Source organism: Salmo salar, chromosome ssa18 (assembly GCF_905237065.1).
Source record: "Salmo salar chromosome ssa18, Ssal_v3.1, whole genome shotgun sequence".
NCBI lineage: Eukaryota > Metazoa > Chordata > Actinopteri > Salmoniformes > Salmonidae > Salmo > Salmo salar.
Genome location: NC_059459.1, coordinates 37,924,113 through 37,946,385, shown reverse-complemented (window position 1 = coordinate 37,946,385; position 22,273 = coordinate 37,924,113). Strand labels below are relative to the sequence as shown.

Sequence of the window (22,273 nt, the reverse complement as noted above, 5' to 3'; positions counted from 1 at the left end):
ACAGCAGTAACATGTGAAGTAGAGATTACAGTGATGTGGAGGGACTAGTGACAGCAGTAACATGTGAAGTAGAGATTACAGTGATGTGGACTAGTAACAGCAGTAACATGTGAAGTAGAGATTACAGTGATGTGGAGGGACTAGTGACAGCAGTAACATGTGAAGTAGAGATTACAGTGATGTGGACTAGTGACAGCAGTAACATGTGAAGTAGAGATTACAGTGATGTGGACTAGTGACAGCAGTAACATGTGAAGTAGAGATTACAGTGATGTGGACTAGTAACAGCAGTAACATATGAAGTAGAGATTACAGTGATGTGGAGGGACTAGTGACAGCAGTAACATGTGAAGTAGAGATTACAGTGATGTGGACTAGTGACAGCAGTAACATGTGAAGTAGAGATTACAGTGATGTGGAGGGACTAGTGACAGCAGTAACATGTGACGTAGAGATTACAGTGATGTGGAGGGACTAGTGACAGCAGTAACATGTGAAGTAGAGATTACAGTGATGTGGAGGGACTAGTGACAGCAGTAACATGTGAAGTAGAGATTACAGTGATGTGGAGGGACTAGTGACAGCAGTAACATGTGAAGTAGAGATTACAGTGCTGTGGACTAGTGACAGCAGTAACATGTGAAGTAGAGATTACAGTGATGTGGACTAGTAACAGCAGTAACATATGAAGTAGAGATTACAGTGATGTGGAGGGACTAGTGACAGCAGTAACATGTGAAGTAGAGATTACAGTGATGTGGACTAGTAATAGCAGTAACATGGGAAGTAGAGATTAGAGATGTGGAGGGGCTAGTAACAGCACTAACATAAACTCAGCAAAAAAAGAAACGTCCCTTTTTCAGGACCTTGTCTTTCAAAGATAATTCGTAAAATCCAGAAAACTTCACAGATCTTCATTGTAAAGGGTTTAAACACTGTTTCCCATGCTTGTTCAATGAACCATAAACAAGTAATGAACATGCACCTGTGGAACGGTCGTTAACCTCTATGGGCTATGTGGGACGCAAGCGTCCCACCCCTGGTACACCCAATCAACAACAGGTGAAATATCAAGAGCGCCAAATTTGAAAACAATTAAATGTCATAATTCAAATTTCTCAAACATACAACTATCTTACACCCTTTGAAAGATAAACATCTCCTTAATCTAACCACGTTGTCCGATTTCAAAAAGGCTTTACGGCAAAAGCATAAAGTTAGATTATGTTAGGAGAGTACATTGACAATAGCTGTGTGTAATGTTTTGTCAATTCAAAGACAGGCATCACCAAAAGCAGAAAACCAGCTAAAATGATGCACTAACCTTTGACAATCTCCATCAGATGACACTCCTAGGACATTATGTTAGACAAGGCATGCATTTTTTGTTCTATCAAGTTCATATTTATATCCAAAAACAGCGTTTTACTATGGCGTTGATGTTGAGGAAATCGTTTCCCTCCAATAACCGCCAGTCAAGCAGCACAACAAATTAAATAATTACTATTCGAAAACATTGGTAAAATATTATATTGTCATTCAAAGAATTATAGATTTACATCTCTTGAACGCAACCGGATTGCCAGATTTAAAAATAACCTTACTGGGAAATCACACTTTGCAATAATCTGAGCACTGCGCCCAGAAAAATACGCTTTGCGATACAGACTAACCGCCATGTTGGAGAGATCTAAAATCGAAAATACTATGTAAATAATCCATTACCTTTGATTCTCTTCATCAGATGTCACTTCCAGGAATCCCAGGTCCATAACAAATGTAGTTTTGTTCGAAAAAGCTCATAATTTATGTCCAAAAAGCTCCGTGTTGTTATCTATGCCAGCCGGACTTCTCGTCATGAACGAGGGGAAAAAAAATATTTACGTTCGTTCAAACATGTCAAACGTTGTATAGCATAAATCATTAGTGCCTTTTTTAACCAGAACATGAATAATATTCAAGGCGGACGTTTGCATTCTCTTTTAAAACGTTTTGGAACGAGAGTACCCAACATGAACTCGCGCGCCAGAGTCTAAACGGCCACCACCGTTCCAAGGCTCTTGTTCATTCAGTTCTCACAGTATAAGACTAAAAAAAAATTCTAAAGACTGGTGACATCTAGTGGAAGCCATAGGAAGTGCTCAACAATTAATAAGCCCCTGTGTGTTTCAATGGCATAGGCTTAAAGGTATCAGGTATCCACTTCCTGTCAGAATTTGTCTCAGGGTTTTGACTGCCATATGAGTTCTGTTATACTTACAGACACCATTCAAACAGTTTTAGAAAATTCAGAGTGTTTTCTATCCAAACCTGAACAATAATATGCATATTCTAGCTTCTGAGTTGGTGTAGGAGGCAGTTAAAAATGGGCACATATTTTTTTCAAAATTCTCAATACTGCCCCCTAGCCCCAAGAGGTTATTAAGACACTAACAGCTTACAGACGGTAGGCAATTAAGGTCAAAGTTATGAAAACTTAGGACACTGAAGAGGCCTTTCTAATGACTCTGAACAACACCAAAAGAAAGATGCCCCGGGTCCCTGCTCATCTGTGTGAACGTGCCTTAGGCATGCTGCAAGGAGGCATGAGGACTGCAGATGTAGCCAGGGCAATAAATTGCAATGTCTGTACTGTGAGACGCCTAAGACAGCGCTACAGGGAGACAGGACGAACAGCTGATAGTCCTTGTAGTGGCAGACCACGTGTAACAACACCTGCACAGGATTGGTACATCCGAACATCACACCTGCTGGGACAGGTACAGGATGGCAACAACAACTGCCCGAGTTATACCAGGAATGCACAATCCCTCCATCAGTGCTCAAACTGTCCACAATAGGCTGAGAGAGGCTGGACTGAGGTCTTGTAGGCCTGTTGTAAGGCAGGTCCTCACCAGACATCACCGCCGCTGGACCAGACAGGACTGGCAAAAAGTGCTCTTCACTGACGAGTCGCTGTTTTGTCTCACCAGGGATGATGGTCGGATTCGCGTTTATCGTAGAAGGAAGAGGTGGAGGGTCCGTCATGGTCTGGGGCTGTGTGTCACAGCATCATCGGACTGAGCTTGTTGTCATTGTAGGCAATCTCAACGCTGTGTGTTACAGGGAAGACATCCTCCTCCCTCATGTGGTACCCTTCCTGCAGGCTCATCCTGACATGACCCTCCAGCATGACAAGGCCACCAGCCATACTACTCGTTCTGTGCGTGATTTCCTGCAAGACAGGAATGTCAGTGTTTTGCCAATGCCAGCAAAGAGCCCATTGACCACGTCTGGGACCTGTTGGATCGGAGGGTGAGGGCTAGGGCCATTCCTCCCAGAAATGTCCGGGAACTTGCAGGTGCCTTGGTGGAAGAGTGGGGTAACATCTCACAGCAAGAACTGGCAAATCTGGTGCAGTCCATGAGGAGGAGATGCACTGCAGTACTTAATGCAGCTGGTGGCCACACCAGATACTGACTGTTACTTTTTGACCCCCCCTTTGTTCAGGGACACATTATTCCATTTCTGTTAGTAACATGTCTGTGGAACTTGTTCAGTTTATGTCTTAGTTGTTGAATCTTGTTATGTTCATACAAATATTTACTCATGTTACGTTTGCTGAAAATAAATGCAGTATGACAGTGAGAGGACGCTTCTTTTTTTGCTGAGTTTATGAAGTAGCAGCAGCTCTCTCTGGAATAAATAATCGTTCTTATTACCCCCATGTGGAGGTTGTGAATCCCATATGTCCTGAGTGGGAGAACCTTGCAAATTGCAACTTTTTCCCCTATGTAGTGCTCTACATTCGACCAGGGCCCATAGACCTAGGGGGCATCCCAAATGATTCCTATTCCATGGTCAGAAGTCGTGCATTATAAAGGAAATAGAGCAGCATTTGGGACACATTACGTCTAAGTGGGATAATCAAGTGAGATGCTGCACTTAAACTGTGGATGATGTATAAAAGCCCGGCCATAATTTAGCTTCAGTCAATTATTTCTAGCGTGGAGGAGGGAAGAAAGTGTCAGGAAGACATTTTATTTAGCAGTTTTATAATTTTCCCCTCACATCAGTCTCTTGAGGTGAGCTGTGGAAGAGCTGATGAGTTTAATTGAAATGCTGGATTAATTGATGTCATCTCGGACTCTCTCTCTCCCTCCCTCTTCCTTCTCTCCCTCTCTCTCCCTTCTCTTCCTCTCTCTTCGTTCTCTCTCCCGCTCTCTTTTCTGCCTCTTCCTTCTCTCCCTTCTGTCTCTCTCTCTTCTCTGTCTCCCTCTCTCTTTGTCTCCCACCCTCTTCTCTGTCTCCCTCTCTCTGTCACCCTCTTCTCTGTCTCCCTCTCTTCTCTGTCTCCCCCTCTCTTCTGTCTCCCTCTCTCTTCTCTGTCTCCCTCTCTCTTCTCTGTCTCCCTCTCTCTTCTCTGTCTCCCTCTCTCTTCTGTCTCTGTCTCTTCTCTGTCTCCCTCTCTCTTCTGTCTCTCTATTCTCTGTCTCCCTCTCTCTGTCTCCCTCTCTCTGTCTCTGTCTCCCTCTCTATTCTCTGTCTCCCTCGCTCTCCCTTCTGTAGATAGAACCATCATTAAAGTCATTAACCTCCTCTGTGAGCATAATCAGTTTACACAAAGCACCAAGTTGTGGGCAGAAACACTTCATGTGAATAACACTGACTGACGACACACTTTAAAATGGAATCGTCTACAAAAATGTAAATCCATTAAACCCACCATCCTGTCTATAGTACTGAAGATGTGATGGTTAGCATGTCATATCATACGTTCATTTAGTGCAACCTGCTTTGCTTTCTCTTATAGTAAACACACATTGTCTATGAAAAGCCACACCTAACAACAAGCACTGAGTCCTGTCAGCCAGCCAATTCATTATGAAAAGCCACACCTAACAACAAGCGTTGAGTCCTGTCAGCCAGCCAATTCATTATGAAAAGCCACACCTAACAACAAGCGTTGAGTCCTGTCAGCCAGCCAATTCATTATGAAAAGCCACACCTAACAACAAGCGTTGAGTCCTGTCAGCCAGCCAATTCATTATGAAAAGATTAACATGCACAAGTTTGAATAATTTGTCTGTTTATTATAAAAATATTTTTTACAGATTAATCCCATAACACAATAGTGGAACCTTATGCCATAGAGGGAAAAAATATCAGAGCCAAATGTTAAACCAATGTGTCATTAACCCAATGTGTCATTATTAATTATTAATCCAATGTGTCATTATTAACGCAATGTGTCATTATTAATCCAATGTGTCATTATTAATTATTAACCCAATGTGTCATTAACCCAATGTGTCATTATGAATTATTAATCCAATGTGTCATTATTAACCCAATGTGTCATTATTAATCCAATGTGTCATTATTAACCCAATGTGTCATTAACCCAATGTGTCATTAACCCAATGTGTCATTATTAATCCAATGTGTCATTAACCCAATGTGTCATTATTAATCCAATGTGTCATTATTAACCCAATGTGTCATTAACCCAATGTGTCATTAACCCAATGTGTCATTATTAACCCAATGTGTCATTAACCCAATGTGTCATTAACCCAATGTGTCATTAACCCAATGTGTCATTAACCCAATGTGTCATTAACCCAATGTGTCATTAACCCAATGTGTCATTAACCCAATGTGTCATTAACCCAATGTGTCATTAACCCAATCTGTCATTAACCCAATGTGTCATTATTAACCCAATGTGTCATTATTAACCCAATGTGTCATTATTAACCCAATGTGTCATTATTAACCCAATGTGTCATTATTAACCCAATGTGTCATTAACCCAATGTGTCAATAATATAATCACGTTGTTTTCAGGCCTTCAACTCCAGTTGAAATGTAAACACTTCAGGAAGACAAGTTTTTAGCAGGAAGCATGTGACTGGGGGAGATGGAGCACGATGTCCCACGGAAATGAATGACAGCATTTTATGACACAATTCCATTGGCATTTGATTGCCACTGGCATCTCCACGCCTGCAGCCAAGTCCATGGTGACAGAGACACCCTAGAGTTTCTGACATGTCCACCTTGTAACCCTGTCATTCATCTCTGCAGGTCCAGTCCACCTTGAAGCTTCATCGTTCACCTCTGACCTGCGAGACACAATCAACATCTGCTTGAACAGAACAGTAAAAGGTGCAGAGGAAACATTAAATGGACTCAACATTAAAGTGGAACATTTCTGACTCACACATTATAGCAACAATGGCTCTGAGTGACCTCCACAGCAAATGAGAAATACATCAGTGGCTATGTCCCAAATGGCACCCTATTCCCTATATAGTGCACTACTATGATCCCCATGCTATAGGTCCCGGTCAAAAGTAGTGCACTATATAGGGAATAGGTTGCCATTTGGAGCGTAGCCTCAGTGACTCATAATGCTGCTGGGCTGTGGTGGAGAACCAACCAATGCTGTTAGAATATTCTAGACAGGGGGAGAATACTAAGTCTGACTGAAGAAAGTGTCTAATAAGTCATCTTAACTGGCTTACTGGCTGCAAGTAGGGGTTACTCTAAATATGTAGATTTAATTCAATTGGTTTCAAACTGGGTCACATGGCTATTAAACGTGCCAAGTTAAAGAGCAGAGGAAGCCAGTCTGAAGTTAGAGAGGAGAGGAAGCCAGTCTGAAGTTAGAGAGCAGAGGAAGCCAGTCTGAAGTTACAGAGCAGAGGAAGCCAGTCTGAAGTTACAGAGCAGAGGAAGCCAGTCTGAAGTTACAGAGCAGAGGAAGCCAGTCTGAAGTTACAGAGCAGAGGAAGCCAGTCTGAAGTTACAGAGCAGAGGAAGCCAGTCTGACGTTACAGAGCAGAGGAAGCCAGTCTGAAGTTACAGAGCAGAGGAAGCCAGTCTGAAGTTACAGAGCAGAGGAAGCCAGTCTGAAGTTACAGAGCAGAGGAAGCCAGTCTGAAGTTACAGAGCAGAGGAAGCCAGTCTGACGTTACAGAGCAGAGGAAGCCAGTCTGAAGTTACAGAGCAGAGGAAGCCAGTCTGAAGTTACAGAGCAGAGGAAGCCAGTCTGACGTTACAGAGCAGAGGAAGCCAGTCTGAAGTTACAGAGCAGAGGAAGCCAGTCTGAAGTTACAGAGGAGAGGAAGCCAGTCTGAAGTTAGAGAGGAGAGGAAGCCAGTCTGAAGTTAGAGAGGAGAGGAAGCCAACTTAACAACTGTGGGAAGCATTGGAGTCAACATGGGCTAGCATCACTGTGGAATGCTTTCGACACCTTGTAGAGTCCATGCCCTGATGATTTGAGTCTGTTCTGAGGGCAAAATGGGGTGCAACTCAATATTAGGAAAGTGTTCCTGATGTTTTGTACACTCAGTGTCGATAAGCCCTATAACTGTAAAGAAACATGGTTATGTCTATTGTCTCTACAACTGTAAAGAAACATGTTGTGTCTATTGTTTCTACAACTGTAAAGAAACATCGTTATGTGTTGTCTCTACAACTGTAAAGAAACATGGTTATGTCTATTGTCTCTACAACTGTAAAGAAAAATGGTTATGTCTATTGTCTCTACAACTGTAAAGAAACATGGTTATGTCTATTGTCTCTACAACTGTAAAGAAACATGGTTATGTCTATTGTCTCTACAACTGTAAAGAAACATGGTTATGTCTATTGTCTCTACAACTGTAAAGAAACATGGTTATGTCTATTGTCTCTACAACTGTAAAGAAACATGGTTGTGTCTATTGTTTCTACAACTGTAAAGAAACATGGTTATGTGTTGTCTCTACAACTGTAAAGAAACATGGTTATGTCTATTGTCTCTACAACTGTAAAGAAACATGGTTATGTCTATTGTCTCTACAACTGTAAAGAAACATGGTTGTGTCTATTGTCTCTACAACTGTAAAGAAACATGGTTGTGTCTATTGTCTCTAACTGTAAAGAAACATGGCTGTGTCTGTCTCTACAACTGTAAAGAAACATGGTCATGTGTATTGTCTCTACAACTGTAAAGAAACATGGTTGTGTCTATTGTCTCTATAACTGTAAAGAAACATGGTTGTGTCTATTGTCTCTATAACTGTAAAGAAACATGGTTGTGTCTATTGTCTAACTGTCTCTAACTTCTCTCTCTGTGTGGATAGATTACAGGGTAAACATGGTTATTCTCTCTCTGTGTGGATAGATTACAGGGTAAACATGGTTCTTCTCTCTCTGTGTGGTACCGATTGCAGGTTAAACATGGTTCTTCTCTCTCTGTGTGGATAGATTACAGGGTAAACATGGTTCTTCTCTCTCTGTGTGGATAGATTGCAGGGTAAACATGGTTCTTCTCTCTCTGTGTGGATAGATTACAGGGTAAACATGGTTCTTTCTCTCTGTGTGGATAGATTACAGGGTAAACATGGTTATTCTCTCTCTGTGTGGATAGATTACAGGGTAAACATGGTTCTTCTCTCTCTGTGTGGATAGATTACAGGGTAAACATGGTTCTTCTCTCTCTGTGTGGATAGATTACAGGGTAAACATGGTTCTTCTCTCTCTGTGTGGATAGATTGCAGGGTAAACATGGGACTTCTCTCTCTGTGTGGATAGATTACATGTTAAACATGGTTCTTCTCTATCTGTGTGGATAGATTACAGGGTAAACATGGTTCTTCTCTCTCTGTGTGGATAGATTACAGGGTAAACATGGTTCTTCTCTCTCTGTGTGGTACCGATTGCAGGTTAAACATGGTTCTTCTCTCTCTGTGTGGATAGATTACAGGGTAAACATGGTTCTTCTCTCTCTGTGTGGATAGATTACAGGGTAAACATGGTTCTTCTCTCTCTGTGTGGATAGATTGCAGGTTAAACATGGTTCTTCTCTCTCTGTGTGGATAGATTACAGGGTAAACATGGTTCTTCTCTCTCTGTGTGGATAGATTACAGGGTAAACATGGTTATTCTCTCTCTGTGTGGATAGATTACAGGGTAAACATGGTTCTTCTCTCTCTGTGTGGATAGATTACAGGGTAAACATGGTTCTTCTCTCTCTGTGTGGATAGATTACAGGGTAAACATGGTTCTTCTCTCTCTGTGTGGATAGATTGCAGGGTAAACATGGGACTTCTCTCTCTGTGTGGATAGATTACATGTTAAACATGGTTCTTCTCTATCTGTGTGGATAGATTACAGGGTAAACATGGTTCTTCTCTCTCTGTGTGGATAGATTACATGTTAAACATGGTTATTCTCTCTCTGTGTGGATAGATTGCAGGTTAAACATGGTTTTCTCTCTCTGTGTGGATAGATTACAGGGTAAACATGGTTCTTCTCTCTCTGTGTGGATAGATTACAGGGTAAACATGGGACTTCTCTCTCTGTGTGGATAGATTACATGTTAAACATGGTTATTCTCTCTCTGTGTGGATAGATTGCAGGTTAAACATGGTTTTTCTCTGTGTGGATAGATTACAGGGTAAACATGGTTCTTCTCTCTGTGTGGATAGATTACAGGGTAAACATGGTTCTTCTCTCTCTGTGTGGATAGATTACAGGGTAAACATGGTTCTTCTCTCTCTGTGTGGATAGATTACATGTTAAACATGGTTATTCTCTCTCTGTGTGGATAGATTACAGGGTAAACATGGTTATTCTCTCTCTGTGTGGATAGATTACAGGGTAAACATGGTTCTTCTCTCTCTGTGTGTGGATAGATTGCATGTTAAACATGGTTCTTCTCTCTCTGTGTGGATAGATTACAGGGTAAACATGGTTCTTCTCTCTCTGTGTGGATAGATTACAGGGTAAACATGGTTATTCTCTCTCTGTGTGGATAGATTACAGGGTAAACATGGTTCTTCTCTCTCTGTGTGGATAGATTACAGGGTAAACATGGTTCTTCTCTCTCTGTGTGGATAGATTACAGGGTAAACATGGTTCTTCTCTCTCTGTGTGGATAGATTACAGGGTAAACATGGTTCTTCTCTCTCTGTGTGGATAGATTACAGGGTAAACATGGTTCTTCTCTCTCTGTGTGGATAGATTACAGGGTAAACATGGTTCTTCTCTCTCTGTGTGTATAGATTACAGGGTAAACAGACATTGACAGCAGCAGAGCCCCCTCCAGACTCCCTCAGCATGTCATCTGCCTGCCTCAGCTACCTCTCTGAGTGTGTGTGTGTGTGTGTGAGTGGTCTGTTTATCTGTGAGTGGTGTGTTTCTCTCTCTGTGTCTGTCTTTCTGTTTGCATCGACTGTCCATCACATCAGGGTGTCTCTCTGGGCTTTTTAACCACACTGATTGGTTAGAGATGTAATTGACTGTCTCCTAGCTGAATGTCACATAAAACAAATCAAAACAACAATCGCTGAACGGAGGGGAGGAAGGTGCCCTGTCTCATATTCCACAGGTAATGATATCTAACAAACACCACAAGACATTTCCCTTCATGACAGCAGCAGCTGTCGTTGCCGTGCGCCTGTCTAGCACTTTGAGAAACCATCTAACAATCTATCCACAGAGCTTTACGAATATGCTTTAACGTTTAACAGTCAAACAATAGAAAACAAACACAAAAACATCTCATCATTTAAGCAGGTTAATGTTATGTTAGCACCTGACTTTGAGAGGTACGACGCACAACTAAAACCATGTCAGCAATTCTCTGTCTGTCTGTCTGTCTGTCTGTCTGTCTGTCTGTCTGTCTGTCTGTCTGTCTGTCTGTCTGTCTGTCTGTCTGTCTGTCTGTCTGTCTGTCTGTCTGTCTGTAAAATCTGTGGTGTTGATGCCATTAGCAGTTTAAAGGTAGGACCGACCACTTAATGGAAAATGTTCCTCTGACCTTAAAAATGGATTAACGGCTAAATCAATTTCCTGTGTGCTGCTCCAGCCACTTGAAGCATGTAACTAACTGTATCTGCACTTTTCAAAGGTCAAACGTCTTTTAAACGTCTTCTGCCTTTTCCTTTCCTACACGCTTCAAGTTAGAACCAATTCTACACATTTTTCAAATGAGATTTGGGAACTTTCTAAGTACAATGTCAGAAATGTACAGGATGGTTTTGAATGACAACATCCTAAACATTTGGGGATAAAAAGCCAGAAGGTATCTCAGTGGATTGGCTGACGTCACTGTGTGGATGACAATAATACGCTACTTCTCCTAACTTGGTATGAAATGTAATATGTCACTTGGGTATAGAACAATATTTAGATAGTGTTTTTGGGATATTCAAAGAGAAACAAGACAAACTTCAGAAACTAAAATAGATTGAATACTTGTTAGAATTTGATGAAGACATTCTTATAATGGATTTTTCATTCTTGTTAGAATTTGATGAAGATATTCTTATAATGGATTTTCCATTCTAAATGAAAATCAGAAGAAGTGGATTTAATCTTTGATAGTTTAGTGCAGTATTTGTAATTATCCTAGTCTTAAAGAAGGATAGGGGATTGATTTGCCCACGTCACTATTTTCAATAATCCATTGGTTTCTTTTTGCTCTACGAAGCAGAAACGGAGAGCTGTCAACGGATAGAGGAAGATCCCTCGTCTCCTGGGGAAAGAAAAGGCTGTTTTCTCCCCATCAGCAGATGTGTTGACGTCTGTCCTGTTAGACATGACCTGTAGGAACTAGACGTTACTCCACGGACGCTGATGCAGCAGGAAAAATACATTTCTCCATTGGAGGCAGATATAGAGCATCAGTGATGCTTTAGGTGAAACCCCAAGCAACATCTTTATGATCTAATACTACATTTATGTAATAATAACAATAAATACTTCATAAATGTTTTATTCTGATTAGTTTTGAATGGCCCATGAAAACACTACAACAAAGATAGTCAACACCTCGAGACAGACAGACAGACAGACAGACAGACAGACAGACAGACAGACAGACAGACAATAAATTAATATCAAGAATCCATAGAAGAAATGTCTATTGTACCACAAAGTAGCCCTGTCTGAACAGAACTGATTTATCCACAAACTAGCCCTGTCTGAAACAGAACTGATTTATCCACAAAGTAGCCCTGTCTGAAACATAACTGATTTATCCACAAAGTAGCCCTGTCTGAAACAGAACTGATTTATCCACAAAGTAGCCCTGTCTGAAACAGAACTGATTTATCCACAAAGTAGCCCTGTCTGAAACAGAACTGATTTATCCACAAAGTAGCCCTGTCTGAAACAGAACTGATTTATCCACAAACTAGCCCTGTCTGAAACAGAACTGATTTATCCACAAACTAGCCCTGTCTGAAACAGAACTGATTTATCCACAAAGTAGCCCTGTCTGAAACAGAACTGATTTATCCACAAAGTAGCCCTGTCTGAAACAGAACTGATTTATCCACAAAGTAGCCCTGTCTGAAACAGAACTGATTTATCCACAAACTAGCCCTGTCTGAAACAGAATAGATTTATCCACAAAGTAGCCCTGTCTAAGCAGAACTGATTTATCCACAAAGTAGCCCTGTCTGAAACAGAACTGATTTATCCACAAAGTAGCCCTGTCTGAAACAGAACTGATTTATCCACAAACTAGCCCTGTCTGAAACAGAATAGATTTATCCACAAAGTAGCCCTGTCTGAACAGAACTGATTTATCCACAAAGTAGCCCTGTCTGAACAGAACTGATTTATCCAAAGTAGCCCTGTCTGAAACAGAACTGATTTATCCACAAAGTATCCCTGTCTGAACAGAAATGATTTATCCACAAACTAGCCCTGTCTGAAACAGAACTGATTTATCCACAAAGTAGCCCTGTCTGAAACAGAACTGATTTATCCACAAAGTAACCCTGTCTGAACAGAACTGATTTATCCACAAAGTAGCCCTGTCTGAAACATAACTGATTTATCCACAAAGTAGCCCTGTCTAAGCAGAACTGATTTATCCACAAAGTAGCCCTGTCTAAGCAGAACTGATTTATCCACAAAGTAGCCCTGTCTGAAACAGAACTGATTTATCCACAAAGTAGCCCTGTCTGAAACAGAACTGATTTATCCACAAAGTATCCCTGTCTGAAACAGAACTGATTTATCCACAAAGTAGCCCTGTCTGAAACAGAACTGATTTATCCACAAAGTAACCCTGTCTGAAACAGAACTGATTTATCCACAAACTAGCCCTGTCTGAAACAGAACTGATTTATCCACAAAGTAGCCCTGTCTGAACATAACTGATTTATCCAAAGTAGCCCTGACTGAAACAGAACTGATTTATCCACAAAGTATCCCTGTCTGAAACAGAACTGATTTATCCACAAAGTATCCCTGTCTGAAACAGAACTGATTAATCCACAAAGTATTCCTGTCTGAACAGAACTGATTTATCCACAAACTAGCCCTGTCTGAAACATAACTGATTTATCCACAAACTAGCCCTGTCTGAAACAGAACTGATTTATCCACAAAGTAGCCCTGTCTGAACAGAACTGATTTATCCACAAAGTAGCCCTGTCTGAACAGAACTGATTTATCCACAAAGTAGCCCTGTCTGAAACAGAACTGATTTATCCACAAAGTAGCCCTGTCTAAGCAGAACTGATTTATCCACAAAGTATCCCTGTCTGAAACAGAACTGATTTATCCACAAAGTAGCCCTGTCTGAAACAGAACTGATTTATCCACAAAGTAGCCCTGTCTGAAACAGAACTGATTTATCCACAAAGTAGCCCTGTCTGAAACAGAACTGATTTATCCACAAAGTAGCCCTGTCTGAAACAGAACTGATTTATCCACAAAGTATCCCTGTCTGAAACATAACTGATTTATCCACAAAGTATCCCTGTCTGAAACAGAACTGATTTATCCACAAAGTAGCCCTGTCTGAAACAGAACTGGTTTATCCACAAAGTAGCCCTGTCTGAACATAACGGATTTATCCACAAAGTAGCCCTTTCTGAACAGAACTGATTTATCCACAAAGTAGCCCTGTCTGAACAGAACTGATTTATCCACAAAGTAGCCCTGTCTGAAACAGAACTGATTTATCCACAAACTAGCCCTGTCTGAAACAGAACTGATTTATCCACAAAGTAGCCCTGTCTGAACAGAACTGATTTATCCACAAAGTAGCCCTGTCTGAACATAACGGATTTATCCACAAAGTAGCCCTTTCTGAACAGAACTGATTTATCCACAAAGTAGCCCTGTCTGAACAGAACTGATTTATCCACAAAGTAGCCCTGTCTGAACAGAACTGATTTATCCAAAGTAGCCCTGTCTGAAACAGAACTGATTTATCCACAAAGTATCCCTGTCTGAACAGAAATGATTTATCCACAAACTAGCCCTGTCTGAAACAGAACTGATTTATCCACAAAGTAGCCCTGTCTGAAACAGAACTGATTTATCCACAAAGTAGCCCTGTCTGAACAGAACTGATTTATCCACAAAGTAGCCCTGTCTGAAACATAACTGATTTATCCACAAAGTAGCCCTGTCTAAGCAGAACTGATTTATCCACAAAGTAGCCCTGTCTAAGCAGAACTGATTTATCCACAAAGTATCCCTGTCTGAAACAGAACTGATTTATCCACAAAGTATCCCTGTCTGAAACAGAACTGATTTATCCACAAAGTAGCCCTGTCTGAAACAGAACTGATTTATCCACAAAGTATCCCTGTCTGAAACAGAACTGATTGATCCACAAAGTAGCCTGTCTAAGCAGAACTGATTTATCCACAAAGTAGCCCTATCTGAAACAGAACTGATTTATCCACAAAGTAGCCCTGTCTGAAACAGAACTGATTTATCCACAAACTAGCCCTGTCTGAAACAGAACTGATTTATCCACAAACTAGCCCTGTCTGAAACAGAACTGATTTATCCACAAAGTAGCCCTGTCTGAACATAACTGATTTATCCAAAGTAGCCCTGACTGAAACAGAACTGATTTATCCACAAAGTATCCCTGTCTGAAACAGAACTGATTTATCCACAAAGTATCCCTGTCTGAAACAGAACTGATTAATCCACAAAGTATTCCTGTCTGAACAGAACTGATTTATCCACAAACTAGCCCTGTCTGAAACATAACTGATTTATCCACAAAGTATCCCTGTCTGAAACAGAACTGATTTATTCACAAAGTAGCCCTGTCTGAAACAGAACTGATTTATCCACAAAGTAGCCCTGTCTGAAACAGAACTGATTTATCCACAAAGTAGCCCTGTCTGAAACAGAACTGATTTATCCACAAAGTAGCCCTGTCTGAACAGAACTGATTTATCCACAAAGTAGCCCTGTCTAAGCAGAACTGATTTATCCACAAAGTATCCCTGTCTAAGCAGAACTGATTTATCCACAAAGTAGCCCTGTCTGAACAGAACTGATTTATCCACAAAGTAGCCCTGTCTAAGCAGAACTGATTTATCCACAAAGTATCCCTGTCTGAAACAGAACTGATTTATCCACAAAGTAGCCCTGTCTGAAACAGAACTGATTTATCCACAAAGTAGCCCTGTCTGAAACAGAACTGATTTATCCACAAAGTAGCCCTGTCTGAAACAGAACTGATTTATCCACAAAGTAGCCCTGTCTGAAACAGAACTGATGTATCCACAAAGTAGCCCTGTCTGAAACAGAACTGATGTATCCACAAAGTAGCCCTGTCTGAACAGAACTGAGACATCTAGCGTTACTGAGCAGGACACATGGTCCTGTAGAAACCTCTGGAGCTTCATGTTGGAGCTTCCCACCACAGGAAGCTAACAGCTGGCTAATTAGAAAGGAGATGTAGAGATGCTCAGTGAGATGCTCAGTCAGGCTGCAGTCAGTGGCACACAAGTCTACTGTAGCAAGGAGCCGAATCAACCACCAAAACAACAGGCAGATTTCAACAGATCATAGACCTTAACCCCACCTCACCCTCAACATCCATCTGTACATGATTTACAGTGTCCTGACATGTGGTCTACGCTGTAGTGTCCTGACTCCTGACATGTGGTCTACACTGTAGTGTCCTGACATGTGGTCTACACTGTAGTGTCCTGACTCCTGACATGTGGTCTACGCTGTAGTGTCCTGACATGTGGTCTACACTGTAGTGTCCTGACTCCTGATATGTGGTCTACGCTGTAGTGTCCTGACTCCTGATATGTGGTCTACGCTGTAGTGTCCTGACACGTGGTCTACGCTGTAGTGTCCTGACTCCTGACACGTGGTCTACGCTGTAGTGTCCTGACACGTGGTCTACGCTGTAGTGTCCTGACTCCTGACACGTGGTCTACGCTGTAGTGTCCTGACTCCTGACACGTGGTCTACGCTGTAGTGTCCTGACTCCTGACACGTGGTCTACGCTGTAGTGTCCTGACTCCTGACACGTGGTCTACGCTGTAGTGTCCTGACTCCTGACACGTGGTCTCCGCTGTAGTGTCCTGACTCCTGACACGTGGTCTACGCTGTAGTGTCCTGACTCCTGACACGTGGTCTACGCTGTAGTGTCCTGACTCCTGACACGTGGTCTACGCTGTAGTGTCCTGACTCCTGACACGTGGTCTACGCTGTAGTGTCCTGACTCCTGACACGTGGTCTACGCTGTAGTGTCCTGACTCCTGACACGTGGTCTACGCTGTAGTGTCAGGACTGTAGTGTCCTGACTCCTGACACGTGGTCTACGCTGTAGTGTCCTGACTCCTGACACGTGGTCTACGCTGTAGTGTCCTGACTCCTGACACGTGGTCTACGCTGTAGTGTCCTGACTCCTGACACGTGGTCTACGCTGTAGTGTCCTGACTCCTGACATGTGGTCTAGTCATTCCTGGAAACCTTTGCCCAGCACACTACATCCTGAATGACATCTCTCTCTGCGTGTTGCAGTCCTGAACAATTTAATTAACCTGCAAATCAGGCCCTTTCCCCGTCCCTGTATTTACTAGGAGGGTATTATGGATGTTTCCAAGAACGAATAAGACAAGCTCTTGACGGTTTACCTGAGACTGCGGTTTTAATTTCTCCCTTCCTGACAGTAACAAGCCTTAAAAGTAGATAAGTCATTTGCTGCTTTTGACAATACACCATGGCATTTTCTACTGTCTGTCTACATGACACTGAGATCATTCGGTCGGTCGGTCGGTCGGTCTCAGGAGATAGGCAGTGGCTAATTAGGCCATGACTTCGGTCCCAAATGGCACCCTATGGGCCCTGGTCAAAAGAAGTGCACTATACAGGGAATAGGGTGCCATTTGGGCCAAACAGTGCATTTGGAAAGTATTCAGACCCCTTGACTTTGTCCACATTTTGTTATGTTACAGCCTTATTCTAAAATGGATTAAATTATTTATTTTCCTCATCAAACTACACACAATACCCCATAAATATCTAATGCAGGAGTGACTTCAGGACAAGTCTCTGAATGTTCTTGAGTGGTCCAGCCAGAGCCCAGACTTAAACCCGATCGAACATCTCTGGAGAGACCTGAAAATAACTGTGCAGCGACGCTCCCCATCCAACCTGACAGAGCTTGAGAGGATCTGCAGAGAAGAATGGGAGAAACTCTCCAAATACAGGTGTGCCAAGCTTGTAGTGTCATACCCAAGAAGACTCGAGGCTGTAATCGCTGCCAAAGGTGCTACCACAAAGTACTGATTAAAGGGTCTGAATACTTAAGTAAATGGGATATTTCAGGGTTTTATTTTCTTTAGAAAACTTGCAAACATTTCTTAAAACCTGTTTTTGATTAGTCATTATGGGGTATTGTGCTTCTATACCTGCATTGCTTGCCGTTTGGGGTTTTAGGCTGGGTTTCTGTACAGCACTTTGAGATATCAGCTGATGTAAGAAGGGCTTTATAAATACATTTGATTTGATATTGTGTGTAGAATGATGAGGGAAAAACCAATTAACTCCATTTTAGAATAAGGCTGTAACGTAACCAACTGTGGGAAAAGGGTCTGAATACTTTCTGAATGTTTCTCTTCTGTCTCGGAGGCCTCTGTGTGCTGAGGAGGAGGGTTGAACAGATACATTCTACAGACACAACACAGTGCCACAATCAATGTTCTGATGCTCGGTAGGATGGCTGTGTTGGCTGGGGGCATTTACATATCCCTGTCTAATCGTTGCTGTTGACAAGACTCCAGGAAGAAGGACCAATGTGTGTGTGTGTGTGTGTGTGTGTGTGTGTGTGTGTGTGTGTGTGTGTGTGTGTGTTAGCTGCTACAGTATGCTAGTAATGAGTGTCTTTGAGCTGACAAAGCTAGCCAAGTGCACCTGGTGGTAGATATTGCCCTCCTGCATGGCATGCCAAGCAAGCAGCAGGCAGCAGAACATCTCTCTGAGGGCAGGACAGGGGGAAGTGAATGTAGCTGAGCAGAGCAGACTGTGACAGCAGTACAGACAAGGGCAAGACAAGGAGACAGACAACAGCACTGACGGGGAGTGACAGACAACAGCACTGACAGGGGAGTGACAGACAAGAGCCAAGAGCACCGACAGGGGAGTGACAGACAAGAGCACCGACAGGGGAGTGACAGACAACAGCACTGACAGGGGAGTGACAGACAACAGCACTGACAGGGGAGTGACAGACAACAACAGTGTCACTGTCGCTCAAAATGACTGCACACACACTGAAGGCAGAATGCTGCCTGCCTCCTCTACAGTATAATAGAGCCTGATAGAGCCCTCTGCTGGCCAACAGTTTGATTTCCTGCCTCCTCTACAGTATAATAGAGCCTGATAGAGCCCTCTGCTGGCCAACAGTAGAGTGCTTTGATCTCCTGCCAGAAGAGGGATTTACGGTTCTGATATTTGAGGAAATTAACCATATTTGCTGAGATTTATCTCGTCTGTCAAACAACTGTCAAAAAAGTTGTAAATTACTTCAAACTGACCACCTAAAATGTACAACAATTTACAGTAAAGGTAATCAGTGTAAAAACCACTGTTGTGTTCTCTCTCAAGCTCCGCTGTACCTGAGTGAACATTCAGGGGAGAGGTGTTCAGGAGAAGTTCAGAAGGCCAGCTGAGGTGTAGAAGCCGGTGCAGTCAGTAGAATACCTCTGGGAAATCTGGACAGCATTCAGATCAAACTCCCCAAAATGGTACGACCCAAAACTCTACATTAAGAACAAGACAATAGAGTTAGAACAGTACTGTTAATCTGAGTGTTATTGTGTATCCCAAATTACACCCTGTTCCCTATATAGTGCACTACTTCTGACCAGAAGAAGTGCACTAGATAGTGAATAGGGAGCCATTTGCGACACACCCTGGGAAACCACTACTAACATTGTTATGTGAATCTCCTGCTTAAACTTGAAGTAGTCCTACATGTCCGTGTTGTGATCTGGAACAGAGTTTGGATGGAAGTTCTGGTTATATAGATACAACTACAGGATAACAAAAACATTACTCTGCTTGAAATTCCACTCCACGACCATCAACAGGATGACAAAACTATGAGCCCTACCTCTCTCAAAGATGGTGTTACTGTGGTTACTAGGGGCTCCCGAGTGACGCAGCGGTCTAAGGTATCACTACAGACCCTGGTTCGATTCCAGGCTGTATCACAGCGATCTAAGGCACTGCATCTCAGTGCTAGAGGCGTCACTACAGACCCTAGTTCCATTCCAGGCTGTATCACATCAGTCTAAGGCACTGCATCTTCAGTGCTAGAGGCATCACTACAGACCCTGGTTCCATTCCAGGCTGTATCACAGCGGTCTAAGGCACTGCATCTCAGTGCTAGAGGTATCACTACAGACCCTGGTTCCATTCCAGGCTGTATCACAGCGGTCTAAGGCACTGCATCTCAGTGCTAGAGGCGTCACTACAGACCCTGGTTCCATTCCAGGCTGTATCACAGCGGTCTAAGGCACTTCATCTTCAGTGCTAGAGGCGTCACTACAGACCCTGGTTCCATTCCAGGCTGTATCACAGCTGTCTAAGGCACTGCATCTCAGTGCTAGAGGCGTCACTACAGACCCTGGTTCCATTCCAGGCTGTATCACAGTGGTCTAAGACACTGCATCTCAGTGCTAGAGGCATCACTACAGACACCCTGGTTCGATTCCAGGCTGTATCACACCGGTCTAAGACACTGCATCTCAGTGCTAGAGGCATCACTACAGACACCCTGGTTCGATTCCAGGCTGTATCACAGCAGTCTAAGGCACTGCATCTCAGTGCTAGAGGTATCACTACAGACCCTGGTTTGATTCCAGGCTGTATCACAGCGGTCTAAGGCACTGCATCTTCAGTGCTAGAGGTATCACTACAGACCCTGGTTCCATTCCAGGCTGTATCACAGCGGTCTAAGACACTGCATCTCAGTGCTAGAGGCATCACTACAGACCCTGGTTCCATTCCAGGCTGTATCACAGCGGTCTAAGGCACTGCATCTTCAGTGCTAGAGGCGTCACTACAGACACCCTAGTTCGATTCCAGGCTGTATCACAACCGGCCGTGACTGGGGAGTCCCATAAGGCGGCTCGCAATTGGCCCAGCGTCGGTCGCGTTTGGCCGATGTAGGCCGTCATTGTAAATAAGATTTTGTTCTTAACTGACTTGCCTAGTTAAATAAAAAGGTGAAACATTATTATTATTTTTTTTATAGGGAACACATGGTACTGCCAGAGACTCTCCAGGGACATTCTTATCATGTTGCTTCTCAAATGGCACCCTATTCCCTGCACTACTTTTGACCAGGGCCCATAGGGTTCTGGTTAAAAGTAGTGCACTATATAGTGACCAGGGCCCATAGGGTTCTGGTTAAAAGTAGTATAGGGAATATAGGGAATAGGGTACACAGTGCCTTCGGAAATTATTCAGACCCCTTGACTTTTACCACATTTTGTTACATTACAGCCTTATTCTAAAACGGATTAAATACAACAGTTTCCTCATCAAATCGACACACAATACCCCATAATGACATCACAATACCCCATAATGACAAGCAAAAACTGTTTTTTAGAAATGTTTCACATAAGTATTCAGAGCCTTTGCTATGAGACTCAAAATTGAGCTCAGATGCATCCTGTTTCCATTGAACCCCATGGTCACTCTGACAGAGCTCCAGAGTTCCTCTGGGGAGATGGGAGAACCTTCCAGAAGGACAACCATCTCTACAGCACTCCACTAATCAGGCATTTATGGTAGAGTGGCCAGACGGAAGCCACTCCTCAGAAAAAGGCACATGACAGCCCACTTGGATATTACATTTGTAAAAAACAAAACACATTTAATATACATTGATTAGATCCTTTCAACTGCCTGAGTCAATACCCCCATAATGTCAAAGTGAAAACATGCTTTTAGAAATGTTTACAAATGTATTGAAAATGAAATACAGAAATATCTAATTTACATAAGTATTTAAACCCCTAAGTTAATACATGTTAGAATCACCCATCGATTACAGCTGTGAGTCTTTCTGGGTAAATCTCTAAGAGCTTTCTACACCTGGATTGTACAATATTTGCACATTCTTTTTAAAAGTCTTCAAGCTCTGTCAAGTTGGTTGTTGATCATTGCTTGACAGCCATTTTCAAGTCTTGCCATAGATTTTCAAGGCGATTTTAGAGTAAACTGTAACTAGGCCACTCAGGAACATTCAATGTCTTCTTGGTAAGCAACTCCTGTGTAGATTTGGACTTGTGTTTTAGGTTTTTGTTCTGCTGAAATGTGAATTTGAACCAGGTTTCCCTCTAGGATTTTGCCTGTGCTTAGCTCTATTCCGTTTATTTTTAAATCATAAACTCCCTAGTCGTTGCCGATGACAAGCATACCCATAACATGATGCAGCCACCACCATGCTTGAAAATATGAAGAGTGGTACTCAGTCATGTTGTATTGGATTGGCCACAAACATAACGCTTTGTATTCAGGACAAAAAGTTCATTTCTTTGCCACATTTTTTGCAGTTTTACTTTATTTCCTTGTTGCAAACAGGATGCATGTTTTGGAATATTTTTATTCTGTACAGGCTTCCTTTTCACTCTGTCAACTAGGTTAGTATTGTGGATTAACTATAATGTTGTTTATCCATCCTCAGTTTTCTCCTATCACAGCCATTAAACTCTGTAACTGTTTTAAAGTCACCATTGACCTCATGGTGAAATCCCTGAGCGGTTTCCTTTCTCTCCGGCAACTGAGTTAGGAAGGACACCTGTATCTTGGTAGTGACTGGGTGTATTGATACACCATCCAAAGTGTAATGAATAACTTCACCATGTTCAAAGGGATATTTAATGTCTGCTTTTCTTTTCTTTTCACCCATCTACCAATAGGTGCCCTTCTTTGCAAGGCATTGGAAAACCTCCCTGGTCTTTGTGGTTGAATCTGTGTTTGAAATTCACTG

At 42.4% G+C, this 22,273-nt stretch overlaps 1 protein-coding gene across 2 annotated transcripts in view; it reads right to left on the bottom strand.

Moving 5' to 3' along the window:
* Positions 1–5,051: 5,051 nt before the first annotated feature.
* The window catches only part of LOC106560826 (activating signal cointegrator 1 complex subunit 1), a 32,633-nt gene continuing 15,411 nt past the window's right edge, over positions 5,052–22,273 (bottom strand). Inside the window, exons 9-10 of one of the 2 annotated variants that reach the window (XM_045701080.1) lie at positions 18,885–19,028; positions 5,052–6,107 (exon numbers count right to left, since the gene is read on the bottom strand). In XM_045701080.1, coding sequence (XP_045557036.1) covers positions 18,912–19,028 — 117 coding nt within the window. In that variant the 3' untranslated portion in view covers positions 5,052–6,107; positions 18,885–18,911. The remainder of the gene's footprint in view (positions 6,108–18,884; positions 19,029–22,273) is intronic. The other variant, XM_045701083.1, reaches the window with a different exon arrangement.